This window comes from Branchiostoma lanceolatum, chromosome 4 (genome assembly GCF_035083965.1).
Source record: "Branchiostoma lanceolatum isolate klBraLanc5 chromosome 4, klBraLanc5.hap2, whole genome shotgun sequence".
Classification (NCBI taxonomy): Eukaryota; Metazoa; Chordata; class Leptocardii; order Amphioxiformes; family Branchiostomatidae; genus Branchiostoma; species Branchiostoma lanceolatum.
The window spans coordinates 22,310,694-22,335,532 of NC_089725.1; the positions used below are offsets into that span (position 1 = coordinate 22,310,694).

The following is a 24,839-nucleotide window of genomic DNA, read 5'->3' on the forward strand; positions in this document are numbered from 1 at the left end:
TAGCAAGGGAACATACAACGCAATGACGTCAGCTACTCATTCCCTGAATATCATTATGCAATACTCAACTTCGGCCATGTACAGAAAATGATCAGAGCTTTTAGTTTGAAAATTGTCCTAATATATAATTTGGTCACGGGCATGTATGCTGGGAAAAATTCATATCATGTGTTATCAGTAGAGGAAGTGCCAGCGCCGTCATCGTTTATTCACACTACCAATCATACAGTAACGTCATAGGTTATACAGTGTTATCGGAACAAATTAGTTTGATAGGTAATGGGGCGACTTTTGTGTTGGATGAGATATCTAAAGGCGGTTAACACTTATGAATGGTGTGGTTACGTGAAAAATCTAAAAGTATGAAGGAATAAAAATTTCAGAAAACTAACATCCTTTAATGCCTTCAAAACCAATCGTAGTGTTCCGTACAAGACCTACCCCATCCTCATCCCCTCGTTTCTCCCTAACGCCCAGTTCAGGAACGTCCGATATGTGCTTGGGTAGCTAGGACACCTTAAACGTGCACGTGGACCGCACACCTGTTATGTCATCGATGTGTGTAATTACATCGATCGGGACCTGTCCTTTGCCGGTCTTAATCTCGACTGTTTGCCATGTCTATTGATTGATTTATTGTATAACGACTGTTTATCAAAGTGTAACGTAGGTACAGGCTGTTAGAACTCTCACCAGGTTGATTTAAGCTGTGGGGAAATATTACCGTATAATTCAGAATATAGGCAAACTTTCCGAAAACGTTGTAACGAAAATTGCATATCTGGAATTTTATTTTGAATGTGCGGTTTATTTCAACATTCAGATAGTTTCCTTTTAGATAGTTTTGTTGCAGGGTTACGTTCAAATGCAAATTCTTTTGTAATTTGACCATGGAAAAATTTGGAGGAATTCAGTAACACATTATAAATAGTCGGACGATACTCCGTTAATCGCCAGTTTTCTGACAGCCAAGTCGAACTTCCACGAGCGAACGTAACAAACGGTTTGGAGTGGAGTCTTATTCTTTTGCCTTTTCTGTGCATTTCTTTTATCCTTTTAGTTTCTTCTTTCTTTTCTCTCTCCTATCTCTGCAGGTACATTAATGTTGAATATCTCTACCCCACAGAATACATCTCTGCCAAGATGATGCTGTTTTTGGCGCTCGCGCTCTCCGTAGCGACAGCTCTGCCTGTTCCCAGGTAAGAAACTTACAACTTGCTTTTAGATTTCTCTGACAAAGAGTTAAAATGAAACTTGTTAAGATACTGTTACAACAAATGCTTCTAATGATTTTGACGATTTTTAGAAGGATTAGCGCGTCCTGTCGTTCACCTCTGCTGTCGTGCAATCAAAGGACATGCTGACATGTCAATGTCATTTTGACCAATTTTAAGATAGAAAAGTGGCCACAAATACATGTAATTGTGTTTCGCTGATGATGTCGGCCGAAAAGACGATTCGTGCCTGCTACATATTTGTCTTGTGACAATGAAGCTGTCTAAAATGACAGCAGACATTTGGTGGCGTCCAACCTGATCAATTGGAAGAGACGCAGCAAGAAAAAATAAGGCCGTACTGACATGTGTGCTGGGAGATTTCTACCGCCTGACAGCAATTGAACGTTACCTAATACCTATGATCTACGTTAGAACGGAAGTTACCAACATCTCTACCTGCATTCTTGATTCACAGGAAGGGCGAGGAATACTTCGATCAGCTGGACATCAACAGTGACGGCATCATCACCCTTCACGAGGCGGATCACGGGCTCTCCGTGGCGGCCATCTTCGGCGCCATGGACGCTGACTGTGAGTTACTTATGCCCAATCTTCGTCTTATCTAAGACTAGAGGCGCACGATAGGTAGTAAAGAGTCGAGCTATTACCAAATAACCGACTAACAATCACATCTTGACGCTGTAAGTTGGACATTAACTCTACATTCCTCTGCAGTCCCCTAAGAAGCCGCCATTTTCATACTTGACCTTCGTCTCCCCGACACCAACCCACCCATTAAATGTCACGAAGATCCATCCACAGTTTCTCGAGTAATGCTGATTACAAACAAACAAACAAACAAACAAACAAACATACTCAGTCAGTCCACTACAGACGGAACCAAAAACTTGCAATTGTACGGATACAGAGAGCGCATAATGATTGCTATCACACATGACCGCATGTACCAACATGGATCAGTGACGATCAGTGGGTAGAAGGGATAGTTATCGCAAATGAGTTTCTTCAACGCCTGGCTCTTCATTCTTCTTATTCAACCATCATTACATGAACTATGTTTTCCCCAGGCGACGGTTTCATCACGCGGGGACAGATCCTTTTCTACGTGCGTGAATTCGTGGAAGCCTTTGATAGGCTGGACCTGAACGGAGACGGTTACTTGACCGTGCAGGAAGCGGAGACCGCCACTGATATAGGCCGCATCTTCGCTTTCTTTGACATCAACGGTAGGTGATGGCCTCCGTTGCAGGCTCTGAAGCGGCTTTTGGAGGTGCTAAATAATACACTTTTTGCAGCCAGCCCGTAACTATCAGCCACCCCGTAACAACTAGGCGGCTGATAGTTACGGGGTGGCTGAGTTACGGGCTGGCTGCAAAAAGTGTATTATTTAGCCCAGCCCCCCCCCCCCCCCAAAGCCGATTCAGAGCCTGCAAAGGAGGCTAGGTAGGTGACATAAAGTTGTGACGATCAACTAGCCTCTACCAGTCTCCAGAGGCGGCTGGAAAGAGTAGAAATTGGCCAAATAGACAGAAAAACATTCAAGAGGAGTTAGCCTGCTGTAGGGGTACAGTTACGATGGCATATTGGACCCTCTCTCCGTGCCGACTCCCTAAGCATACTATTCACTCTATTTGGCCAATAGGGCCTGGTAGAGGCTAAGGATCAACAGCCTGAGACTTGTTACCGCGTCTGTATCTTACCAAGGAGGTTAAATATTTGATCTTACTCACATTTTTGCGACAACTTTGCGAATTTTTCGCTTCGCCAATTCTAAAAGTTTGCGTGACTTGCGACGCTACGGGTAAAATACGTAACCTCTACAAACAAAATGACCGCGCCCGGGGTGTCACGTCCTAGATACAACATAACTTTGCTGGAAATCGCAGTGTTGCCACTGAATTAACCACCAATGTACAAGGATTAAGACTAATCAAAAAGAGAGTTGCAGTGAACGCGCCTGTTGGCGTCTAGTTCACGCCCATTCGCCCCATGTTCAAAATTGCAATTTCTTTTCAATTTTCAACAACAACAAAAATCGGGACAAATTTGCGCCCACTGGCGCCGATTGGCAACAAATTGGAGAGGTTCGCGCCAGTTGGCACAGTTGGTGAGATACCCGCTTTACGCCGCTGTTGGCGATTGTTTGTTGTATCGCCTATATATAATACTCTTTGTACTTTGCTAGGATGTTAGATAACCTTGCTAGTTTAAATGTTTATAACTGTGGTGTGTTAACGCTCTTCTCCATGTTCACAGCTGACGGTCAGTTGACGCCGCAGGAGGCGGACCGACTGATCCAGCTCATCATCCAGCTTCAGGCCGCGGCTGCCGCGCAGGGCACGGCCTGTCAGACGACCCCGGGCCCCAACCAACCCTGAACACCGCCGCAGCGCACGGCCTGTCAGACCCAGAGCCCCAACCAACCCAGAACACCTGCACATGGGCACCTCACTTGGACTGGACACCTACAAATCACCTGCTGATGGGCGGCTCAGTGAAGCCGTCATGACCTGTAATAAACCAATACAGTATCAGTGGCGGGTTCGATATGTTCATTTTTCATAATGCTCCTAAGTCTTCTATTAGAACTAGATAAAGGTTTCACTTTTTGTCCCATTTCAGTCCAGTTGCAAAGTATTCACACTTGAGTTATTGAAATAGGTGCCATGTCTATAAACGTCTGTACACTCTCAGTAATCTTCACCACACCGCCATTGAATTGCTGTAATCAGTTTTACATTATACTATCTAAAAACAAACAAACAAACAACAACAACAAATATATGTGATAATCAAGTGCTCCGGTCTTTTCTGATAAGAGGATATAGAGCTTAGACAGGCTTTGTTTGGAGAAGGCAAGCAACAACCGCGCCTCGATATCGGTTCTTTGGACGTCTCCCACTTAATACGTACAGCGGCTATTCTTATATTCATTATTTCCATTTTCCAATTATGGATTTCTGACATTGTCCGGCCAAAATTTTAATTCTCATTTGACCCGCCGCCAGAGAATCAGTAATCTTTGAATTCTAAATCACGTGTGTTACCCTGTGTTGCAAAAAGCATGGATATCTGGAGTCGTTTTGTCATGTCAAACCTGAAGTTTGAATACCTTGCGGGTGAAATTCCAGACGGCAGTTAGACAATGGTAGTTGCACAGTGCCCTGGAGCCCAGCATTGTTAGCTTTGGCCTGCTCCTAAGGTCGCTACCGGTACCTAAACAGGTCACAGGTTAAAGTTTCCTTTGAGTCAGTTGTTCGAATGATTTCTTTGACACTTGGATCCAACTCGACTTCTTTGCCAATGAACAATGATGTGTTTCAGTTCACTTTTAAATGCGTGAAGCTACGCTCGTCAGAAGGCACATCTCTTTTCTTAAAGTCTTTTCCTTGGCACTTGTCAGGTGGGACTGGAAAATAGAAACACGAAGAGGAACTTTGCTAGAAAAACAAAGCACGAATGGAATGAACTTAAAACCCCCACAATGTGCCGCGTCGACCAAGTAGTGAAAAATAGCCGTGGGCTAGTGATAGGATGGAAGCTGTCGTGTAAACCTGTTCTTCTAGTTCGTTTTGGGTCACAGATCATAGTCTGTGTTCAACAAGTGTTCAACTATGCTCCGCACAAAAACAAGTCTAGTCTACCGCCGTAAGATCGGACCAAGAACAGAAACCACCTACGATGGCATCCAAAGACTCCGACAACGGAAATTTCATGCGGAATTTCGCTCGCCGGTTCAGTGCTGTCCCCAATGTTGAAGACCAAGATCATGGGGAGGGGGAAATGTGCGGTGAGTGAATGTTTAGTCTTGTTGTTCAGAGCGACGCCATAAGTGTTGAGACTCCCGGGCCATATGGTTACAACTTCAGCCCGCCAACACCAAATCTCAACGGTCTATTTGGTACATACAGAGCCTTAAATGCGGAACAGATTTAGACGGTAGGTCAGCCTTGCCAGTTAAGTGACTTCCTGTTCACTGAGTTCAAGGCCTTCATTCATGAGTGTAGGCTCCAGCGACATTTAGTCATTTTTCTTCCTCCCAATTACTGGCTCTGTTTGAGTTGTACGAAACTGGAATACAAATGTATTTGCTTGGATTAAGTAGACTCAGCGTCAGGTCCGAAACTCATATCCCTAGCCACAAACCTTGGTGCCATCCTTAATAGTTTGGGTCGATTCGCTCCGATAGACCCTTCCGCCCAAATCACAAGGTCATCATTGCTGACTGAGCCGAGCACAACAGACACAAAACCAACAATTATCTAATGTTGCTAATTCAGATGGTTTTCCTGGTTACGTTTCCGAAAATCCAAATTGTAATGTCATCATCGGCTGTTGTAATGATATTACTAGTACTGTAATGTGTACGTATATGGCACAGGACCTGTGGGACTCATGTACTGTCGGTGGTGGCGAACTTTATCTACATAGTGGCAATTGATATCAAGCATTCCGAATCATTTTATTACAATTATCACATGAGACAGTATGCAATCATGTGTACCTTTTTAGTATTTTTTTACAGTGGAAGCTGGCTTGTAATTAAGTCAACAACGACGGTGTGTTTTTCTTGTCCTCATTTCCGTGTGGCAGTGTAAGCTGCGTGTAAGGGATTCCTGGCTGCCGATAACACTGACGTACCCAGCATACCGCTCCCACTTCCCTGTTGTACGTCTCCATGTCTGTTGTGTTGTGATCATTGATGCACATCCACAGTCACGCATCCTCAAGGACAGACATATGAAGCTGAATGCACCTTCTGTGATCAAAACATTTCCCACGGCCACCATGCGTTATCGGGTGGGACAATTTACGATTAATCTTCTCAGATCCTGTGTAACATCTACCTTTGACACAGAAGGGCTGCTACCTGCCGGCTATGTTATCTTACTGTTTGACACCAAGCAGATGTCTTGTTTTGTTTCCTTTTGGTACGGACAAACAAGCCGCACCTAGAAGACACACACATAAGGATCTAAAACACACATCTGTGCCCGATGTCTTGGACAGTGTCTTGTAGTGCTTGTTAGTGTTCGTCCCCATTACTTGATCAGACGAAGTAATGCCTGGTTTATACTGGTATGATGATGAGTGGAATGTATGTGTATGATGAGCGTGGCTTCAGGCAAAACATCGAGTAATAACTGGCAGGTGCTGTGTAGTGTATTGGAGTGTGTTTGTGTCACAACCATTTCTACCGCAGTGCCATGTAACAGTTAAAGTCGGCAAGAAAGATACCAAATTGCTCAACCTTATTTTTCTTAACATGTACAGGACGTCACGTTGTGAACGTTACCAAATACTGCTGTCTGCGTGTGTGTGCGTGTGTCACGGTCATAGTGTGTGTGTGCGTGCGCGTGTGTGAATGTGTATGTGTGTGTGAGTGAGTGAGTGAGTGAGTGAGTGTGTGTGTGTCTGTGTATGTGTGTGTGTGTGTGTGTGTGTGTGTGTGTGTTTGTGGATGAGCGTGTCCTTGCGTGCGCGCGTTTGTGTGTGTGTGTGTGTGTGTCTCACATGTACGACCTTTCATGACACAACGTCCGGATGCATGTATTGTGTTTTGTTATACTACTTCTAGGAAGGATAGTGCTGAGCTAAATGTGGTATTTTGTTGTATGTTGTACTGAAGAAGACCTGCCGCTGGCCCCGAGACTCCAGATGCGGCGTGTGAGCGAGCCTGTCCTGCTGGGAGGACGCCGGGGTGACGGAGCTCGGATAGGGCCAGACCAGTGTCGCATAGACGGGGGCGACTCGGACCGCCGGATAACGGGAGAGTCGTTGAAGCGTGGTTCGGCCTACATCTACGAGAACAGGCCCTTCTACTCCAGGCAGATGAGCAGTGACTCCTTCCTGAAGGTAGAAAAGGCTTAAGTTTACACTCATCTGCCATAAACAGAGACGCTCCAGATGTTTCAATGCACATTTGACAATATGTACTCTAATAAAACTCTATTTGATGTTAATAGATAACCACAAACATGATATATAGAAACAAACAAACAAACGGTGGATTGTATGACCGAACTGCTTTTAGGCTCATTGAAGTCAAAATCATATTTCTCCCGGACAATAACTACACGAGGAATCTAGAGAGAATCGTCGCAGTGTTTGCAAGCATATCAAAGCTGAGTGTATTTGCTAACCTCCCTCCCACTGGTGTTGACAGGTGGAAATCGACCCCTTGGATCTGGTGGACGGATCGAGCACCATCCACGAGTCCGCCACCAAGAATGACGTGCCTTCGCTGGCTAAGCTTCTTGAGGGCGGTCATGGTATGAACGTTACCGGCTCAAGACTGAACATTGAGCTGATGTTATCATCATTCTTTAAATAGCGAGATGATATATCTAACAGAATAAATAATGGGAGGGAAATGAAGTTTAGAACAGGAGGAACATTCAAAGTAAGCAACATAAGTTCAGGCAAAGAAGGAAAACATGATTAGATTTCAGTTACAGGGCCAGATTAATCGTTCAGGTAGAGCACCACAGTGCAGCACATTCAATCCGATAAACAAATTTCCGTATATCTCACTACTATACATATATGATACAGACATCAACGACAAGGACTGGGCAGGCCGCAGTGCGGTGTTCTTGGCGGTGAGGAACCACAGCTACGGGGCGCTGGACCTGTTACTCCGAAACAACGCAGACACGGCCAACGCGGTCGCGCACTCTGACGACGCGGCGCTGCACTACGCCGTGAAGGGTGGAGATGTCAGAATCGTCAATGTAAGTTCAACAAAAACAATGAGGATAGTAACAATAGCATTTCAGCCACAATCTACGCCTTTCTTACACGTCTGTGGGCTTTCCTTGCCCGGGTTCTTTTAGCCTCCTCTGCTGACTTCTAGGAGAGGCAGCGTTTATATTTGGGCAAGGAGGTTATATAGACTTGATTTGGGCCTGATTTGGGGGAGAGCTGATTCGCGATTTTCAACATGGGCTAGGTTCTCTAAATGCTGGGCCCGGCGATATACTTTGCCCGAATCAGACCCCCCCCCCCCCATAAACGATGGCGCTCCTAGAGGTCTACGAAGGAGGCTAGGTTCTTAGTTGTTTGTACTGTACAAGACCAGACATTTGAAATTTCACATTTCCCCATTCTGCATCGCGCCAGGATCTCCTGACTTTAGATCAGAGCTGTGACGTCAACGTGAGAGGAAACGGAGACCTGACGCCGTTACACCTGGCAGTCAACAACAACGACACGGAGATGGTCAAGGTGTTGGTAAGTCTTGCACATGACGTTTTTTTCGAGAACACAGTTATTTATACAATCCGAAAAGTACAAATGTTGATAAAATGCCATGCCAAGTGAGACATGTGTGGAAATGTAGAAGCCTTACACTCTGTCAAAGAAGGAATACTCTGTACTCACCATCACCTATCGGAGCAGGATACGATGTGACAAACGGATCTTGTTGTACTCCAGGTCCAGAACAACGCGGACGTCAACGCTATAGACTCCACCAACGTCACGCCCATCGCGCTGGCCACGTCCAGGTGTTCACCCGAGCTCATGTTCCATCTGCTCAGCCCACGGGGTAAGCCGCACCTTGTCTATTTTCAAACAATTACATAACTCTCAGAAAAAATGCAACAAGTGCAATGGGGACAGCACAGTAGAATGACGTATAACTGACTCACAACAGATGACAAAGTATCAATGGGTGCTGGACTTTTCGGAGAATGTCAGGGCACAGTACCGACAAAACAGCCTTTCTCACTTGTCATATTCAATGGCTTTGACAATAAAATAAGCCAACCAGACTCGAATATGCTGATCTGAAATAAAGTAATCTCTTAACTTTTGTTGCGAAGAAAATGGATAATTTATAACAGTATTTTCTCTTGTCCTGTAGCTACGGGTCCTTTCTGTGTTCGGGGTGCCGGTGAGCAACAGAGCAAGTACGTGTGCAAGGCCTTGTTTGGATTGGGATTCTTAACGTTAAGATTACATAAATTTGGTATCTTGCGCGTGTGATTAATTTTCATGCTAGCTGTCGCTTGACAAAAGGTGGGTCCAGAGTCAGCGCAAGTAAGAAGGAGGGAAGATGGAAGGGAATGTTTATGCTGCTCTATTGACTACATTGATGCGACTAGATAAAAAATAATTTGTTAGCTGCGCTGCTGAGTGAGTCAATATTTTCTTTATCTTTTTTTTCTGCCCAGTGGTGGACTCAGACGTCCGAGGTCCGCAAGAGAGACATCAAAAGTAAGTTCGTATCAAATAGAATCAACCCGGTGAAAAGGGAAGTAATAAAGCAGCCATCCTCTATTGAGGTTAAGTATGATGCCTATTGGTTATTATAATTAGCACAATGCCAATGGTGCAACCTGTTACTGTGTGACATCTAAATTCTAAGGAGTTTGATAGAATATCAGAGCAGCACAACCATACAATAATCTTCACAACCTCACCACATCCCTAGGCCCTATGCTACAGTATTGTATTCGGAAATGTGTTTCGTTCCCCTAAGCCGTGTCCCTACATGTTTCTGTCAGGACAACATAAATAACCAGGACGAGATGCAGCGCACCCCGCTGATGCTGGCGGCGCTGTTCGGCGACAGCGACTCCCTCCGCCTGCTGCTGAGCACCGGTGCAGACGTCAGGAGGGTGGACTGTGACGGCAGGTCAGTCCTGCACCACGCCGTGGGACACTCCAAAGTGTTGGACGTTCTACTCCAGGTAACGAGCATTACTCATAACGCTTGTGATTTAATCTAGGATAGGTCCGTATAGAATTCACGTCTAGGAGTGGGTGTCTAGGATCATTGCGTCTAAGATGTTTGTTCTGTTTTGTCCATTTAAGAATAAGAAAGCCAAGCGCTTATTGGAGAAGAAGGACGGAGCCGGCTGTACACCGCTGCACCACGCAGCTCAGGGTGGGTTCGACAAGGTGCGTCATGGTTATAACTCATCGGTACCTTATCACTGTCAGCCGCAACCAAATCATTCCGTGAAGGTAGCTTTTATCCGATCACTTTAGCCAACGAAAATGTCAAACGACACTTCTACCACAGTACACGGAGATAACACATCTACATGATTCGTGAACATGGGACTTTTAGGACGACGTTTGAACAGCGCATAGTCTTGCCATTATAGCTTGACAATTTTTATATGTAGCAACGTAACTCATGCCTATGTGATGATCCCACAGAACGTCAGGTCACTACTAGCAGCTGGCGCAGACCGCAACTCCAGGAACGACAACGGGGAAACTGCACTTAACGAAGCAGCCAGGTACTAGGCAAAACTCCAGAAAGTTTCAAAACATATACTACCTCCTGTGCTTATTTTGATGTGCGAAAAACCTTAAAGCTATTGTGAAAGTTAGAGTTAACTGCCCAAATCCCATTGGGGAAATGTTGAACATTGTAGTTTTGGCAATCTCAAAAATGTATGCTGGAAAAAGGAAAGTGAGAATATATAAATCACAGTAACGTTATCTGTATATTCAAATCATAGTATCTGTAAGTAATAGTTACATTTTCATTGGTCCAATTTTCTTAGGCACGGCCGTCTGAACGTCATGAAGACCCTGCTGCGCGGGAGCGGGCGTGAAGGGAAACCGGGCGACTCCATCAAGGTCCGGCTGGTGAACACCGCCAACTCACGGGGGATGCGGCCCCTGCACCTGGCCTGCAAGTACGGTCACCCTGAAGTCGTGCGGTACCTACTGGACAACCACGCCGCGATAACACAGTCAGTATATCTCATGGGCTTTACACGTTCTCTCGTTCTTTTTAGTACAAAAAAACGATTAATGCAGTCATTCACAAATCATTCAGATTGAGCTAGCAGATACATGTATTGATGACGAAGAATTGAAATGATATCAGAAAAATGTAGAAATATACCTCGCATCTAGTTGGAGAGTCATACTCACAACACATACAAGCACACCCAAAACAACAACAACAGCTAAACAAATAGAAAACAGCGAATGCATATGTGTCTTCCTCGGGCGAGTTTTTCCCAGTTGTCCCCCGGTGAGTATTGCAATGCTGTTCTGTTTCAGGACCGTGGACGGCACCAGTCCGCTACATTACGCCGTGAAGAGCGGGAATCAGAAGACGGTGGATTGTCTGCTGGATGTTCACTATGACTGTCTGAACTGGGAGGACGATAACGGGGTAAAGTATACCGACGATGACCCTGACAGCTACAGCTACCCTGGTAGCTGGGGGAACACTGTTATGATTCATTTAGCCTATAAGTAGGGAAACCCATGGGGCTAGATATGACGTTTTCTAGACTGTTAACGAGTCTGGGCCGAAGTCAACCCCGTATGTGCCATTTTTATCTGGAGACCAGCATAATCAAGCTAACCTCTTGAAGCATCTATTAACTTCTACAGGCCAGGCATAGTTGACTACGTTTTCATGAAAATAAAATGAAAAATTGTTTCAGAACACGCCACTTCATGTAGCAGCCAAGGAGAATCTTCCCGAAATCGTGACGCTTCTGTTGACGGACGGAGCGATCATAACCGAAAACCACCACAAGGAGAACGCGCTGGACATCGCTGTGAACGAAGGGTCCTTGGATGCAGCTCTTGCTATGGGGAGACATGCGCGGTAATTGGATAAATCTCTACGACGGCTCATGATATCGTTGATTTTGTCGAGAGAAATAATAGCGAAGTTAGTTAGACGCATATCAAGTTAGGATCTATGAAAATGTAGTTTAACATCAATAACTTCCAGTTTTATTCTACTGTTGTCGGTGTTTTTACAAGTCGAAAGCCAAGACCTACGACCTGGTCACCGATTAACATGTTTTGTCTACTTTCCTGTGTGCACAGTTGGGCCGACCTCTTGCGGCAGGAGGACAGACCGCAGCTGCCTCATCTGGTGGTTGAGATGCCGACGGTTGCTGTGGTACGTAAACACACGGGTCATGGGTACTGGGCCTTGCGGATATAGAAAAAAAGCTGACGGAATAGAAAGCTCGATAAAAACGCATAAAAAGACCAAACAACCCGGAGCCTTACCTCTGCATAGAGATTAGGTCATGGGCAAGTTGTGGGTACCCGGTGTTATAACGACTGACAGAACAGGTCATTTTGGACCAAGTCAATCTTTAAGAAAACAACCATTTGTCATCTTGACCTTCCATCAGTACATTTACGATCCTTCTACTGATACTCACAACATGTAAACTTTTTTTAAACACCTGTTAATGCTGATGCTGTTTCTAATCTACCGAATATTTCGATTATCTTAAATATTGAAATGAGCGATTGTATCAACGACCCATGACTTCATGATGTACTGCGAAATATCCTATTCATTTCTGAGTTTGCTTCTTGTACCGGCCGAATGTCTTCGGTAAACTACATTAATCTTTCAGGAATTTCTGAACCGGTTCGGTGTGGAGGAGACCATATCGGGAGGGGATAAAGAGGGAAATGACGACAAGGTAATACATGTATCACTGATGATAAAAGCTGCACGACTCGATTGGCTATTTCATCCCTGTTTTAGTTCTACCTCATGGCGCCTTGTTACTTTCGGTAGAATAGCCTGTATTAACACATTTCAAACTCTTTCCCGAACAGGTTATGGCATATGACTTCAGCTATATGTACGGACGACGCGAGGGCTTGTCCTTCCTCAAGGTAAGATGCGCCTGCTCTGTTACACGGCAGTTTACGCTCACAAATGTGACGGAAAAACGCAACTTGAGCTTACATTACATTATGATTGAAGCGTTCATATTTCAGTACAAATGTCACGATCTGACAGATCTGTGGAGAGCTCCATGTTATTCATTGTTCAAGTCGACTAGGTCTGTCATCATCAACATAATTCTGTTATTCTGCTACAAAGTAAAATGTTACTGGATGCGCCATATAGATAAGTGTCGTACGGAAATTTTTGAAATGGGATTTCTAATGCATATAATATGTGACGTTCTATTGTTGCCTGGCTACAAATCTCCATAATTTGTCAGATAAATTTCCTTCGTAAATCTTTTCCCCAGGCGATCACAAGGAATCGGCGCTGGCAGTGCCTGCAGCATCCCATCGTGGAGAAGTTTCTTAAAGTGTACTGGTGCGTATCTGCTATGAACTACAGCTTCACATTCACAGTGAGGTTGTGCCCGTGCATGTTGGAAGTGGCTTCATGTTGCAACGAAATGAAACATTTTCAACTTGGTGATTTGAAAATATGTGACAACAAAGGACTTTATGCAGAAATAATAGTATTGCTTAGTTAATTACTTGTATGGTAGTCATGGTATCTGGGGAGACGTCATCATGGAAGGAATTAAACTGTCGAATCAACTCTGTTGATAATTAGATTTTCGGCTGTGCAGCCTTTGTTTCAGAGGGTTGGAGGACATTATAAGCTAACTGGCACATTTGATCCACTGCACGAGTCAGTCCATAAAGTCATTTGCCGGGACTACATTTAGTGGATTGAAATGCTGAAGCCGAGTAGGTCCAATTCTAGATCGACAGTATATTTCCTTTATCAACTCTGTTTCTCAGTTAGTTTGATGGCTGTATTTAACCAACAGGGAGAAGATTGGCTTCCGGATTTTCCTGGCCACCTTAGTTGTGTACCTGATCTTCCTTAGCTGCCTGACTACACTGGTAATGATGCAAGCCACCACGATTGCACAAAAGCGCTACGATACCAACATCACAACGGAACAGGCTGCGAACTGTTACAATTTAAAACTGCTCTGTGACTTGTCACAGGTAACGTTTTTGATAGTGATTATCAGATTTTGGCTCCTACATTCTATTCCCCTGCAATTTAATTTATGTTACAACTGTACAACATGAGGAAATGTTAGTTCTGATGTATTTCACCATTTGTGTCCTACCAGACGATGTGTGTGCTCTCGTACGTGGTCTTAGTGTTTGCGGCCATCGGTCTTATTAAGGATGTGTACAACCTCATTCGACAGGTAACTGCTAACTCACACTACACACTCTACATACGTAATATTTTAAACTTACTCAATCATTAACTTCAGTTAAATGTTTCATCGATAGATCCAGACAGTCTTACCTGTTCATGCCTTTCCGAAACTTGAAAGGGAGATGGGGACATAGGGTTTTTTGGTACCATGAAACTTAGCATTCTAAAGGTACATAGGTCTAAAGGTAAAGATGTGCGGTGTTCAATTTCCATACGTTCAAAGGGGGGCAAATGAAAATTAGAGGAATAATGATCAATTGAATTAATTTTTAGGAAAGCAAAAGAAAAATGTTGTATATTCTGCACATTGTGTTCTAACTGAAAAGCACAAAAGATACAAAGGCACCACCTCATATGGAAGCTTGAACCAGAGATCAGGATAAGGATGACGAGATGTAAAATACAGCAAAAATCATCATCACACAGAAGCCTAAATCTTGTGTGGAAATCTTGATAGCGCCAAAATGCAGTTGTTTTGACTTTACAATTACAGGGCTTGGATTTCCTGACCGTCAGCAACCTGCTGTATTGCATCATGTGCGTCGCTGCTCTTCTGTACGCACTTCCGATACAAATCACGGTACCTATGCATCCATGTCTGAAGACATACGCTGCCGCCATAGCCGTGTTCCTGGCGTGGATCATCTTTGTCCTTGTGCTGAGACGGTGAGATCAGCATCATATTTGACACAAAAAGTCCCAGATAAAGACGATTGCAATTTTCAGAATAATCAGAATTTGATTTCACTTATTTCAACTCCATCACGAGAATCAAAGATGTAGCCTCATGTGTAAGATCATGTTGATGTACTTTCCTCTGCCTTAAACAATATCAACAGATAGTTTCACAATAGAGATACGCCTGTGCTACAAAATATGCTGAAAATAAAGCAGTTCAAGTTGAAATTACATAAGGTATTAACCTTTGTATTAACAGGATCTATGTGTTTGGGCTCTACATCATCATGATCGGCAGCATCTTCATCACGATGATCAGAGTGGTGTTGGTGTTCATCATCTACCTCTTCGCCTTCTGCTTCTCCTTCTTCTACCTGGTCACGATTGCAAAAACATCAGTGGTAAGACTCTCTAATTATACATCGACTTCCGTAAAGTGATTTCAGCTGAACACAATCGGATATACGAACATAGAGCCTACTACAGTCTGACAGTGCAATCTCAACCATCAATTCAACTGTATAGGTTGAATAGGTCATACAATATCGTCAAATTGTTAAAGCCAATTCTGTTCAGTTTGATTTTGGTCACAAAAAAATAGGATGTTGGGTAGACACTGAGAATATACCCATGGTAATGAGTATGATTCAAACATAAAAGGCTGCCTTGCAACAACAGTAATGTTAGAACGTAATGTAACATTCCTCAGGGGAATGGCTTTGATGACTTCCCGAGGACCTTCTACACGTTGCTGTCTATGATGATGGGTGAACTGGACATCAACAACAACTTCAAGCTTGGTGTGAACACGAGAAACTCCATCACGCTGGCACTCCTGCTAATCTTCATCGTGGTCATGTGCATCATCATCGTCAATTTGCTGGTAGGTCAAATTCCATGTTATTTTCGATTTTGATTTGCACAGTACAAGTCAGCATTACTATAGTATTGATCATATATCGGGCCACAACAGAAAACGATGACAAAATAATTATGTTGATTTTTACTAGAATGGATGATTTCCTAGAATGAATGATTTAAGAATGGCAATTCCGATGATGAAATTTTCCAAACCGTTCATCAGGTCGGTCTGGCTGTCGGTGACATCAAAGCAATCAGGGAGGCAGCAAGACTTAGTCATCTGCAAATACAGGTGAACTTTTACCTATCTGTGCATGCATTTCTTTCATTGCCATATAGACAGGCAATGTGTCGTCAAATGGCTGAGTGCCTAGGCTAGAGGACTCGAGAGGTCACCGGTTTGCCTGGCATTTTTGTTTAGGCTGGCTAGATGTTGTGTCCCTGAAAAAGGCATTTTACACAACTTTCCTCACTCCACCCAGGTATAAAAATGGGTACCTGACTTCAGTTGGGGAGGTAGAAGACTGTGGAAGGACAGGGATTGGCTCTGCCTTCCAATACCGTTCCCTATACAGAGTGAATAACAACTGACTAACCCTTCGGCCTCAACAAGGTTATGTTACTACCTTTACCTATTTTACTGACATGTGTCTGTTATTGTTTGCTCTTAGGCAGAGTATATGTTACACAAGGAATGGGGCATCAATCTCTTCCTCTGGCGGTACCAGGTGATGCACTACAATGAAAAGAAACGGTCCAGGAAGAAGATGCGCTGGATTACCAGAATCGTGCCTCATCAGCTGCGTGAGGTACGTCTTTGTACTTGCTTGCCAACCAATACTTGTGATATAAACTGGCAAAGTAACATGAAGGAAATGAAGATTTTCTTGTAATGTACTAAGGTATGGTAGATATCTGGTGGAACCAACTGGTATCAATTACTATTCTATATAGTTGGATCCTTACAGTTAAGTGAGTTCACACGAACCTTGCCTAACTAACGTCACAATCATTTGTACAAACTGTTCTGTATGCATTACAAATTGATGTCTTTTGAAAACTGTTAACAGCGAGCAGCATTGACTGGAAATATTGGGTTGTAAGGGTGCAGGGGGAAGTAGACAAATGTCTGCACATAACTGATCCCGCTCCTTAGTCCAGAAAAAGATCAATCAAAACCTGTACTGTTGTTGACTGACTTGAACTGTTTACAGCTTTTCGATGTGGGCAAAGAATTTGAAGAGGCCAAGTCATGTTCATGTCACCAGATACTGGAGGAAACTCGAGCGACTGTGGAAGCAAGGTAACTCTGTAATGTCAGGATATTGATTGATTGATTGATACTAAGACATGCTTATCCATAAGATTAAACTTTAAAGAATGAAGGCCTATGAGTGGCTAATATTGACAAAAGCGTGTTCCATTTCATGAATCCATCAACGAAGCTGTACTGATGGATAATGTCTGTTGGTGCTGTTACATATAGCTTAAGTCAGCCTGTGTGTGTGTTTGTTTTTTGAAAGAAACCATCAGTTGACTGTATCTGACTAATACTGTATGACCTAGGCTGCGAGAGGTCATGTCCATCCTGTCGAACGTCCAGCATGAGGTGAGTGAGTTGGCCAAGCTACCGCCAACATCAGGGATATCCCAAGAGCCACTCAGCACAACAACGCAGGGTGTTGCTCCAGGAGACCCATTTGATGATGATGAGGGCAATGTGGACGACCTTATCGACGAGTACCGGCGCAATGAAAATAAGTTATACCGCCAGCACTCCACAGAGAGCGACGAGGGCTTTAGGCCCAGAATCGGCAGCAGTGTAAGCATTCTTAAGAAACTCCGCGGAAAATCTCGCAGGAAAGTCAGTGTCATTGAAGAGGACAATGAGGGGGAAACTAAAGAAGAGGAGACAGAATCCTACACTACAAAGCTTTAAATTACAAAGTTTACAGACACCTTTGCCTTTGTGAAATGCAGACTCATTTACACTCATGTATCACTTCTGGTGTCAACAAAGATAATCATGGCCAATGTACTGAATATTTACTCATGCTCTATTTGTATTATAAATCTAATGTTGTGATGATGAGTGGTTGTAGCATGATGAGTGGGTTGTAGCGATACAAGCCTGATGAACGTTGATTAGATTTATCCTACTACCTGTAATCAAATGCCTTGCTGAGTATCCATAAAGGGGCAACATATATAGGTTAACAAATAATACTTATACTTGCAGCTATGCAAAACAGTCTTTTGTGTTTTATATGTGACACATGTAGAAAACATGTATCTGTGCCAAAATCTGTATGTGTTAGAAATAAGCTAAAATTAAAACCTTTCAGCTCTAAAATTCTTGATCCACTGAAAATAATAGAAACTGTAATAACGATAGACCTTTTAATGTCATTCTGAACATGCTCAGAAGTGTGCAAGTAAAAAACGGTTAAACTTCATCAAAGCATGTTGTGCAAATAAGACAAATATGTATGTGATGCATTCCATTGCCTTGTCTTGCAGTATTACTTTTTAACGTTATATTACATCAAGAATAAAGTGATTAAAGCAATACAAAACATTACCAGCTGACATCTTTTTCTTTACTGTCCAATTTTTGTGTTGTAGTAAGCTTAATGTAAAATTGGACCTGTTCACTAGTTTGTGACACATGCGCAGCACTACTGGTAAAGATTGCACTTGATATTTCATCTACAACTTGGGCATCAATACTTGTTTGAGAAATGCCCAGTCCCCAACATGGGAGCTTCGCCAACTACGTAAAGGGCACAGTTTGACCAGCATCCTTTGAAGGCCTCCCGGTCGGCGCCGCCAATAATTTTTTTTTGGGGGGGGGGGGATTAGTGTCTCAAAATCGAGACACCTTGTCAAACTGAAGCCTCCTTTGCAGGCCTCCCAGGCGGTGCCGGTGATAATTTTGGGGGAGCGCTGATTCGTGATTTTCAACTTATCGGGGCCGGTGTTTTTTGCTGGGTAGGCGGCGATACGGGTTCCCCAGCAAAAGACCCTGGCCCCGATAAGATGAAAAACGCAAATCTGTGCTTCCCCAAAAATTATCACTGGCACCGCCTGCTAGCCTGTATTTACACAAGCTCTCAGCCAAAGGCGGTTACGGAAACCGGCTGGACACTAGGAGCGCGATTCGTCAGGCTAGGAGGCCTGCAAAGGAGGCTACAGTTTGACAAGGTGTCTCGATTTTGAGACACTAAAACAATGTCAAACGGTTGCATGCACCTGTCATGGACCAATAAGGCCCTGAGTTGACGAAATCAGGAAAGTTTCAAGGGACCGGAAATGTTCATGAGGAATATCAGGATCATCATGATTAACACACATTTTGCTGTCTGTTTTCTTTTGAAAGATTTGTGACGACTGATTATCATTACGCCTCATTCTACACTCATCTGAAAGCGGTTCTTCTGACAAAAACACAAAGAAAGAAACATACAATTTCTCATCATGTGCACACCAAGACATGAAACAAGACAGCTTACATAGATACAGTCCACTTGGAATTTATTCCCTCAATTCCTTGAACATGGTATAAACTAAGATTTAGATCTGTTTGCATCCATGTTCCCATTCATCAAGTCACATGCCTTTTTATTTGGCCTATTCCAACAACAATTCTTTTATATACATTACATGTGAAGACGATACCACGCATACAAAATGTTTCCTGTGAACTCTAGATAACATTATCATAATAAGCCTGCATTTTATGGAAAGTACACAAAACTCATCCGGTCCTAATTAGGGGGAATAAATACAAGAAATTAAAATCTGCAGCAGACTAGAAGCGATTACAGAAACCAAGCAAATTAACACAATAGTACAGACACCTTTTACCACATATAGCCAACCCACAGGGATTAACAAGGTGAGAGAACTTACCAACAGGAAACTCACAGTTAGTGAAAATTCACACTAAGCCAAGAATCATGTACAAGGTTGGGTCAACACTTCTGCAATGATATATACACTTTTCTTGCAAATGCCCAATAATCAACTGACTTCAGACAACTAAGTACTTGGTGGCTATGTGGCAGATACCCCTACAGAGCAGGTCTACACTAGGAAGCTATAATATACAGCGAGCCAGACCCATGTGAAGACAGAACGAACAGCAAGTTTTCATGATCATTCATCTAGTGAAACACATAAACTTCAATACTTATAATAAACATGACAAAAACTACATAATAATTTCTTCAAACCCTTATCAGCACTATCGAAGTATTACTATGCATGCACGGGTAGTCCGTTAGCTTTCCTTTATCATAACAAGAGGCACTTGCATTGTCTCATGTCCCCACTGTTGCAGTAATGAAATATGTAATAAAATGACACTGGTGGTGCAAAAGGTCCTGTATTGTTCTTAAAGTTTGAAATATGACTCAACTCTTGATCTGATAGTGGCAATGGCGATATCTCTCTGGTTTTCAGACTTGGTTTTGTCTGAATCTATATCACTTGAAATGCTCAAAGGTGCAGACAGGTAGCATTTCTACAGACATCAATTCAAATGAGCTCCACATATCAACATATGAAGGCATATGTGACAAACATGTTTCAGATTCCAATACCCAAGGTTACCACACGTTTTGAAACCAAGTGGCACCATAAAGAGAGACCAAGCAAAGGGGTAAATCTAATGGCCTGCTCATTTCTATAAATCAATGTTTCATTGCTATTTTCTGTTGTAATTGTATGATGAATATCCATCATGTCCTACTATGGACAAATGTGTTACAGAACAGATTTGATCATTCACAAGCATAGCTATAGTATATTAGGAGTTTCTCTTTAGGTTCAAAACTATCAGGTCGTAACCCTTCCAAACCATGTTGTCATACAATGACCAACTGACAACATGAAATCTCAAAATCTTAAGGAATTTGAAACCTGCACGTGTCCATTTGACATCACCACCTCCCATGAAATACACTAAAAATGTACAAATGTGAAATGATAGGTTTCTTCTCATAGTAAGGAAGGGCAAACAGATGCTTTTACTGAAACAGTATGTATTATCCAAGTTCTAGTATAAATGGCAGCCAGACATACAAGTGTGTGCATCACATGCCACACAAAGTTGCAGCTATGGAAAATAATGTTTTCAGACTTCCTGGCAGCTTATAACATTGGATAATGGATAAGTTTGGTTCTATCTTGCTCTCAAAATCAACCACAGATAAAACCAACTTATTTTTTCTAAAATAATTTACAAGTTAAATTTCTATGGGTCACTACTGGTTTAAGTCTGTGTTTTTTTCCTGAGAAACAAGCACTGAAGCAGAGTTAACTTTGATAGTATCAGGTGCACCCTGCAATCTTTATGTAAGAAATAACAAAGCATGGTATTGGTGCAATGCAGATATAATGCCATATCAGGGCCTTTACTATAATTTCCGAGTAAACAGACCGTGTCATATAAGATTTGAAATTTGTCTTTAGAAAGTTTGCAACTAGATGGGAGAAACCAAAGGGTTTTGTGTTGACAGATGCTAAGGACAGGGGCCAGCCTACATCTGAAGAGTCATGGTGGAAGTTGGCATGGTGAGGATGGGGCTGGTCAGGGCTTGTTGTTGCTGCTGCTGTGCCTTGGCCTTGGCGTGGGTCAGGATGTGAGACTTCAGGTTGGTAGACTGGGCAAACTTCTTGTTGCAGCCGTCGAATGGGCAGACGTAAGGCCGATCGCCAGTGTGGATTCGGACATGGGTCCGCAGATTGAAGTCGAGGGAAAACCGTTTACCACAACCTTCAAATGTGCACTGCAAAATGAAAAAACAGTTGACATTATACAATGTACATATTGACAATCCTATTCTCAGATAAATTACACATCTGTGACATCCAAGTACAGAGCTAACATATCTAAGAAAAGGGTAAAGAATAAAGGGAAAGGGGTTTACTGGCCTCTTTTACAAACAGGACATTACCTGGAAAGGCTTCTCTCCTGTGTGTACCAGTTGGTGCCTTTTCAACTTGGAGCTTTCTACGAAGGCCTTTCCACATTCAGCACAGACATGAACTCTGGGCCCATGTGTGTGCAGGTGCTTCCGCATGGCCGAGTTGTCGCGGAACATCTTTGTGCAGCCCTGTAAGATTTCATCAAAAGGCCATTGAATTGTCTTACGCTATACCATGAGAATGAAATACATGAAAAAAATGTTATGTTAGGATAGGACAAAGTTGTTGCAATTTCTAAAATATACCACAAGTTATTTCTATATGAAGAACTCAATGACATGTAGATCTAGCGTCATGGTGAAAAATTATACAAAAATATGAATGACAGTGCCTATCTCAGTATCTGGCAACCTACGCACACTATGAAACATAAAAATTAGTTCTGAAGCTTTGTTTTAAAGATGCACACAAACACACATCATGTGACATGACCCCTTACCTTATGTGGACATGCAATTGTCTTGGAATCATCCTCCTTGTTCTTCTTTGGTTTCATGCGGATTCTGAAGACAAACAAGACAGTTGTCATACTGGTTGTCCCATAACGAATTCTAACGTTACTACATTTCAAGAAGTCATAAAACATGAAAAACTGCTTATAGTAACACTAAATGGATACACATCCTATGTCAATATCTTTAAGTTTAAGACCTTGAGGGCTGGTGAACATGTGATAATCATCATCTTAGCAATAGACATAAATTTGGCTCTTCCTCCCAATGAAATCTATTCAGTTCCCATACATTTCCTTTCAAATTCAGTAACAATTTACAATAAAGTATTCAAATCTATGACCATTCAATTATGTGCACCTATACTAAAAAAGGTGAGAGTAAAAAGTTAGACCCGATGTTTAGTTAGTCATCGTGTTGCAATTCTGTTAAATACCGGAGCCTGTTCTGTGGCACGGCAAAACATTCCCGCCTAACATGTTGTCGATCAATACTGTTACAAAAGCATTTTACTTGTCAGTTATACAGACAGGCGAGGCAAGACAACTTTACTCACTTGGCAAACTCTGCAAGCTGCTTGGGATCCGAAAGGTCGATGCCTGGAATGCCCCCAGATGGAATTTTCTTGCCCGTCATGAACTCGCTGAAGTCGGGGATAGGCTGCGGCTGTGGCGCCGGCGGTTCCGGTTCAGGCTCGGGCAGCTTTTTGTTGCTATCCTCTGTGTGCACACAAAGGAAGCCATCTTGAATGTCCTGCCACCCTCACAAAAGTCACTTTTCGTGGCTAAATCCAAACTTTTGTTGATGCCAACAGCACAGTAGGTGCACAATATACTACATAACAATACTAGCCTATCAAAGGGTACGAAGTAATCGCCCATTCGACCGAAATCTGTGAAAATTGAATTTTCTCTGAGGCAAAACTGCCCCACTCCGCCATGATGTTCCGCCATATTTTACCCAACACCACCCACACAAAATGGCCACCGAGGAAGGAGAGTTTTCGGTCAGAAAATGCTGGATATTCCAAAAACCCAAACCGGAAGAACACCGGACGGTCACCAAATGAATTTATGATAGAAATTTGTGCTGCAATTGTAAGAATTTTGGGATTTGAAGTGTTTTACTGGACCATTTTTGCATCGGCGGCCATTTTGGAACCGCCATGTTGTTTCATGATGGCGGCGCCCATGGAAAATGCTCTCTCTGGACACCGTCTATAGATACAGTTCAAAGCATAATGTTCTGACATTTTCCGTCCTCACTGCATAAGTGCTTTTGATTAAACAGGCCTCTGACGTCACGCCGCGTGCACAGTCATCCCTAACTAGACAGAAAAATGTCGATATCCGAGAAGATCTCGCGGCAACATCACAATCTCGGTATCATCTTAGTAAACAGACGACAAAATGCATCCCATAACTACCCCCAAAACACAAGGCGTTATCATTTCTAACACCTGTCTTTACATAGAAAATGCTTGCAACAGCGATAAGATATCCGCTTACCAGAAGCCCACATCGTCACGGAGAACTCGCCTTCCAGTGTCTTTATTTGGACCTGCTTTTGTTCCCATTTCCGCGACCTTTCGGCGTCTCCGAGATCCCCAAACGCTGCACCTCTCTTGCCTTTCTTCGTAGCCCGTCTTCCTCGCTTTCCTGCCGTGCTCACATTAATGTGTTCCTCGATCTCGACTGGCATAGGAACCGGGATATGGTCGATTTCCTCGGAGTCATTGTGGACCTCTTCTTCGTCTCCTACGATTTCCTCATGCGTTTGAAGGATTACTTCCTCACGACCAGGCTCAGGTAGTGGCTGTAAGGCTATCATAGGTTGTGTTTCTACTGTCGTCTCGATGGTTTCGACCACAGGCATGGTCTCCACCTCCACCTCCTGAATTTCGACTTCTGAGCCGACAACAGACGCCATGTTGGAAAAATGGCTGAACAGCAATGGCGCCTTCTTGCTTTGCAGGGGGTGATTAGTATTAGTCACGTGACTTGATATTGAAATAAGTTCCGGAGGGCGGCAAGTTTGAATACTACACTCTCTTCCAAATGTCCATCCACCCTAGTCGATAAGGACATTGGCTTCAAGTGTTTGTTATACATTCACACCGGCAGTAGAGACAGACGAAAATTCGACAAGATTTTCTCCTTATATTAATTGGACCTCAGTTTAGCCATCACATCCCATACCACTTGATCATGAATACTGGTAGCTCAGAATAGCTTTTAAGGCCATGTTAATTTGATTATATGGATAATATTCTCTGGGGCCCCCAAAACTGATCCCAGCCTGGGAATAGAAAAAAAAGAAGTTGCCTTCATTATGAAATCTATGTGGCAGGGAGGATGAACACACAGAGTATGATATACTGTACTGAAATAGTAGATTATTCATTTTTGTTCTTTCAAAACTTCTTCTTTGACTTTGGCATTCTATGACATTAGTATCAGTTTTCCCAAATATTCTTTGCAATTTACATTATGCATATTTTCTAATTTTGCAGCTGCTTTGTACGATTTACGATATGGCTGAAAACTTTTTTTGGGGGTGTGGTGAATAAAAATTGAGCAACTGGCTTGGGGAGAGCAAGGAGGTTTAATCAAACCTCCTTGGGGAGAGTTATCTAACTACCAATGTAGCCAGCAATCAACACAGACAAAT

The 24,839-nt window shown here is 43.0% G+C and overlaps 3 protein-coding genes across 5 annotated transcripts; 2 read left to right on the top strand and 1 right to left on the bottom strand.

Annotated features, from left to right (window-relative positions):
• The first annotated feature begins 873 nt into the window (after nucleotides 1–873).
• LOC136433385 (uncharacterized) lies at nucleotides 874–3,772 on the top strand. 2 transcript variants are annotated; one of them, XM_066425537.1, is made up of 5 exons: nucleotides 874–1,003; nucleotides 1,127–1,199; nucleotides 1,693–1,808; nucleotides 2,306–2,464; nucleotides 3,495–3,772. In XM_066425537.1, exons 2-5 carry the CDS (start codon nucleotides 1,144–1,146, stop codon nucleotides 3,614–3,616), a joined length of 453 nt encoding a protein of 150 aa, XP_066281634.1. In that variant the 5' UTR covers nucleotides 874–1,003; nucleotides 1,127–1,143; the 3' UTR covers nucleotides 3,617–3,772. The 2 variants fall into 2 exon arrangements, with proteins under 2 accessions (XP_066281634.1, XP_066281636.1); XM_066425539.1 differs by having other exon boundaries at nucleotides 924–993.
• Nucleotides 3,773–4,787: 1,015 nt separating this feature from the next.
• On the top strand, nucleotides 4,788–18,307 carry LOC136433387 (transient receptor potential cation channel subfamily A member 1-like). 2 transcript variants are annotated; one of them, XM_066425542.1, is made up of 27 exons: nucleotides 4,788–5,028; nucleotides 6,868–7,094; nucleotides 7,405–7,510; nucleotides 7,794–7,972; nucleotides 8,361–8,471; nucleotides 8,676–8,787; nucleotides 9,106–9,151; nucleotides 9,416–9,458; nucleotides 9,749–9,934; nucleotides 10,059–10,145; nucleotides 10,410–10,492; nucleotides 10,763–10,954; nucleotides 11,271–11,385; nucleotides 11,663–11,829; nucleotides 12,057–12,132; nucleotides 12,605–12,673; nucleotides 12,813–12,872; nucleotides 13,238–13,308; nucleotides 13,778–13,961; nucleotides 14,093–14,173; nucleotides 14,681–14,853; nucleotides 15,125–15,266; nucleotides 15,575–15,748; nucleotides 15,950–16,018; nucleotides 16,398–16,535; nucleotides 16,941–17,029; nucleotides 17,293–18,307. In XM_066425542.1, exons 1-27 carry the CDS (start codon nucleotides 4,920–4,922, stop codon nucleotides 17,663–17,665), a joined length of 3,462 nt encoding a protein of 1,153 aa, XP_066281639.1. In that variant the 5' UTR covers nucleotides 4,788–4,919; the 3' UTR covers nucleotides 17,666–18,307. The 2 variants fall into 2 exon arrangements, with proteins under 2 accessions (XP_066281639.1, XP_066281640.1); XM_066425543.1 differs by having other exon boundaries at nucleotides 4,789–5,028; nucleotides 6,871–7,094.
• A 936-nt stretch (nucleotides 18,308–19,243) lies between these two features.
• Nucleotides 19,244–24,148, bottom strand: LOC136433391 (transcriptional repressor protein YY1-like). Its single transcript, XM_066425551.1, has 5 exons — nucleotides 23,678–24,148; nucleotides 22,726–22,888; nucleotides 22,157–22,220; nucleotides 21,687–21,845; nucleotides 19,244–21,518 (listed from the first exon to the last, which is right to left on the bottom strand). Exons 1-5 carry the CDS (start codon nucleotides 24,096–24,098, stop codon nucleotides 21,270–21,272), a joined length of 1,056 nt encoding a protein of 351 aa, XP_066281648.1. The 5' UTR covers nucleotides 24,099–24,148; the 3' UTR covers nucleotides 19,244–21,269.
• Between the last annotated feature and the right edge of the window lie 691 nt (nucleotides 24,149–24,839).

Coding starts and splice junctions, on each gene's coding strand:
- LOC136433391 (XM_066425551.1), bottom strand. CDS start 24,098: ATGGCGTCTGTTGTCGGCTCAGAAGTCGAAATTCAGGAGGTGGAGGTG. Junction 22,889..23,677: donor CGTGACGATGTGGGCTTCTG/GTAAGCGGATAT, acceptor GTGTGCACACAG/AGGATAGCAACAAAAAGCTG. Junction 22,221..22,725: donor CAGCTTGCAGAGTTTGCCAA/GTGAGTAAAGTT, acceptor GTTTGTCTTCAG/AATCCGCATGAAACCAAAGA.
- LOC136433387 (XM_066425542.1), top strand. CDS start 4,920: ATGGCATCCAAAGACTCCGACAACGGAAATTTCATGCGGAATTTCGCT. Junction 12,873..13,237: donor AGGGCTTGTCCTTCCTCAAG/GTAAGATGCGCC, acceptor TCTTTTCCCCAG/GCGATCACAAGGAATCGGCG. Junction 17,030..17,292: donor CGAGCGACTGTGGAAGCAAG/GTAACTCTGTAA, acceptor TGTATGACCTAG/GCTGCGAGAGGTCATGTCCA.
- LOC136433385 (XM_066425537.1), top strand. CDS start 1,144: ATGATGCTGTTTTTGGCGCTCGCGCTCTCCGTAGCGACAGCTCTGCCT. Junction 1,809..2,305: donor CGGCGCCATGGACGCTGACT/GTGAGTTACTTA, acceptor TGTTTTCCCCAG/GCGACGGTTTCATCACGCGG. Junction 2,465..3,494: donor CGCTTTCTTTGACATCAACG/GTAGGTGATGGC, acceptor CCATGTTCACAG/CTGACGGTCAGTTGACGCCG.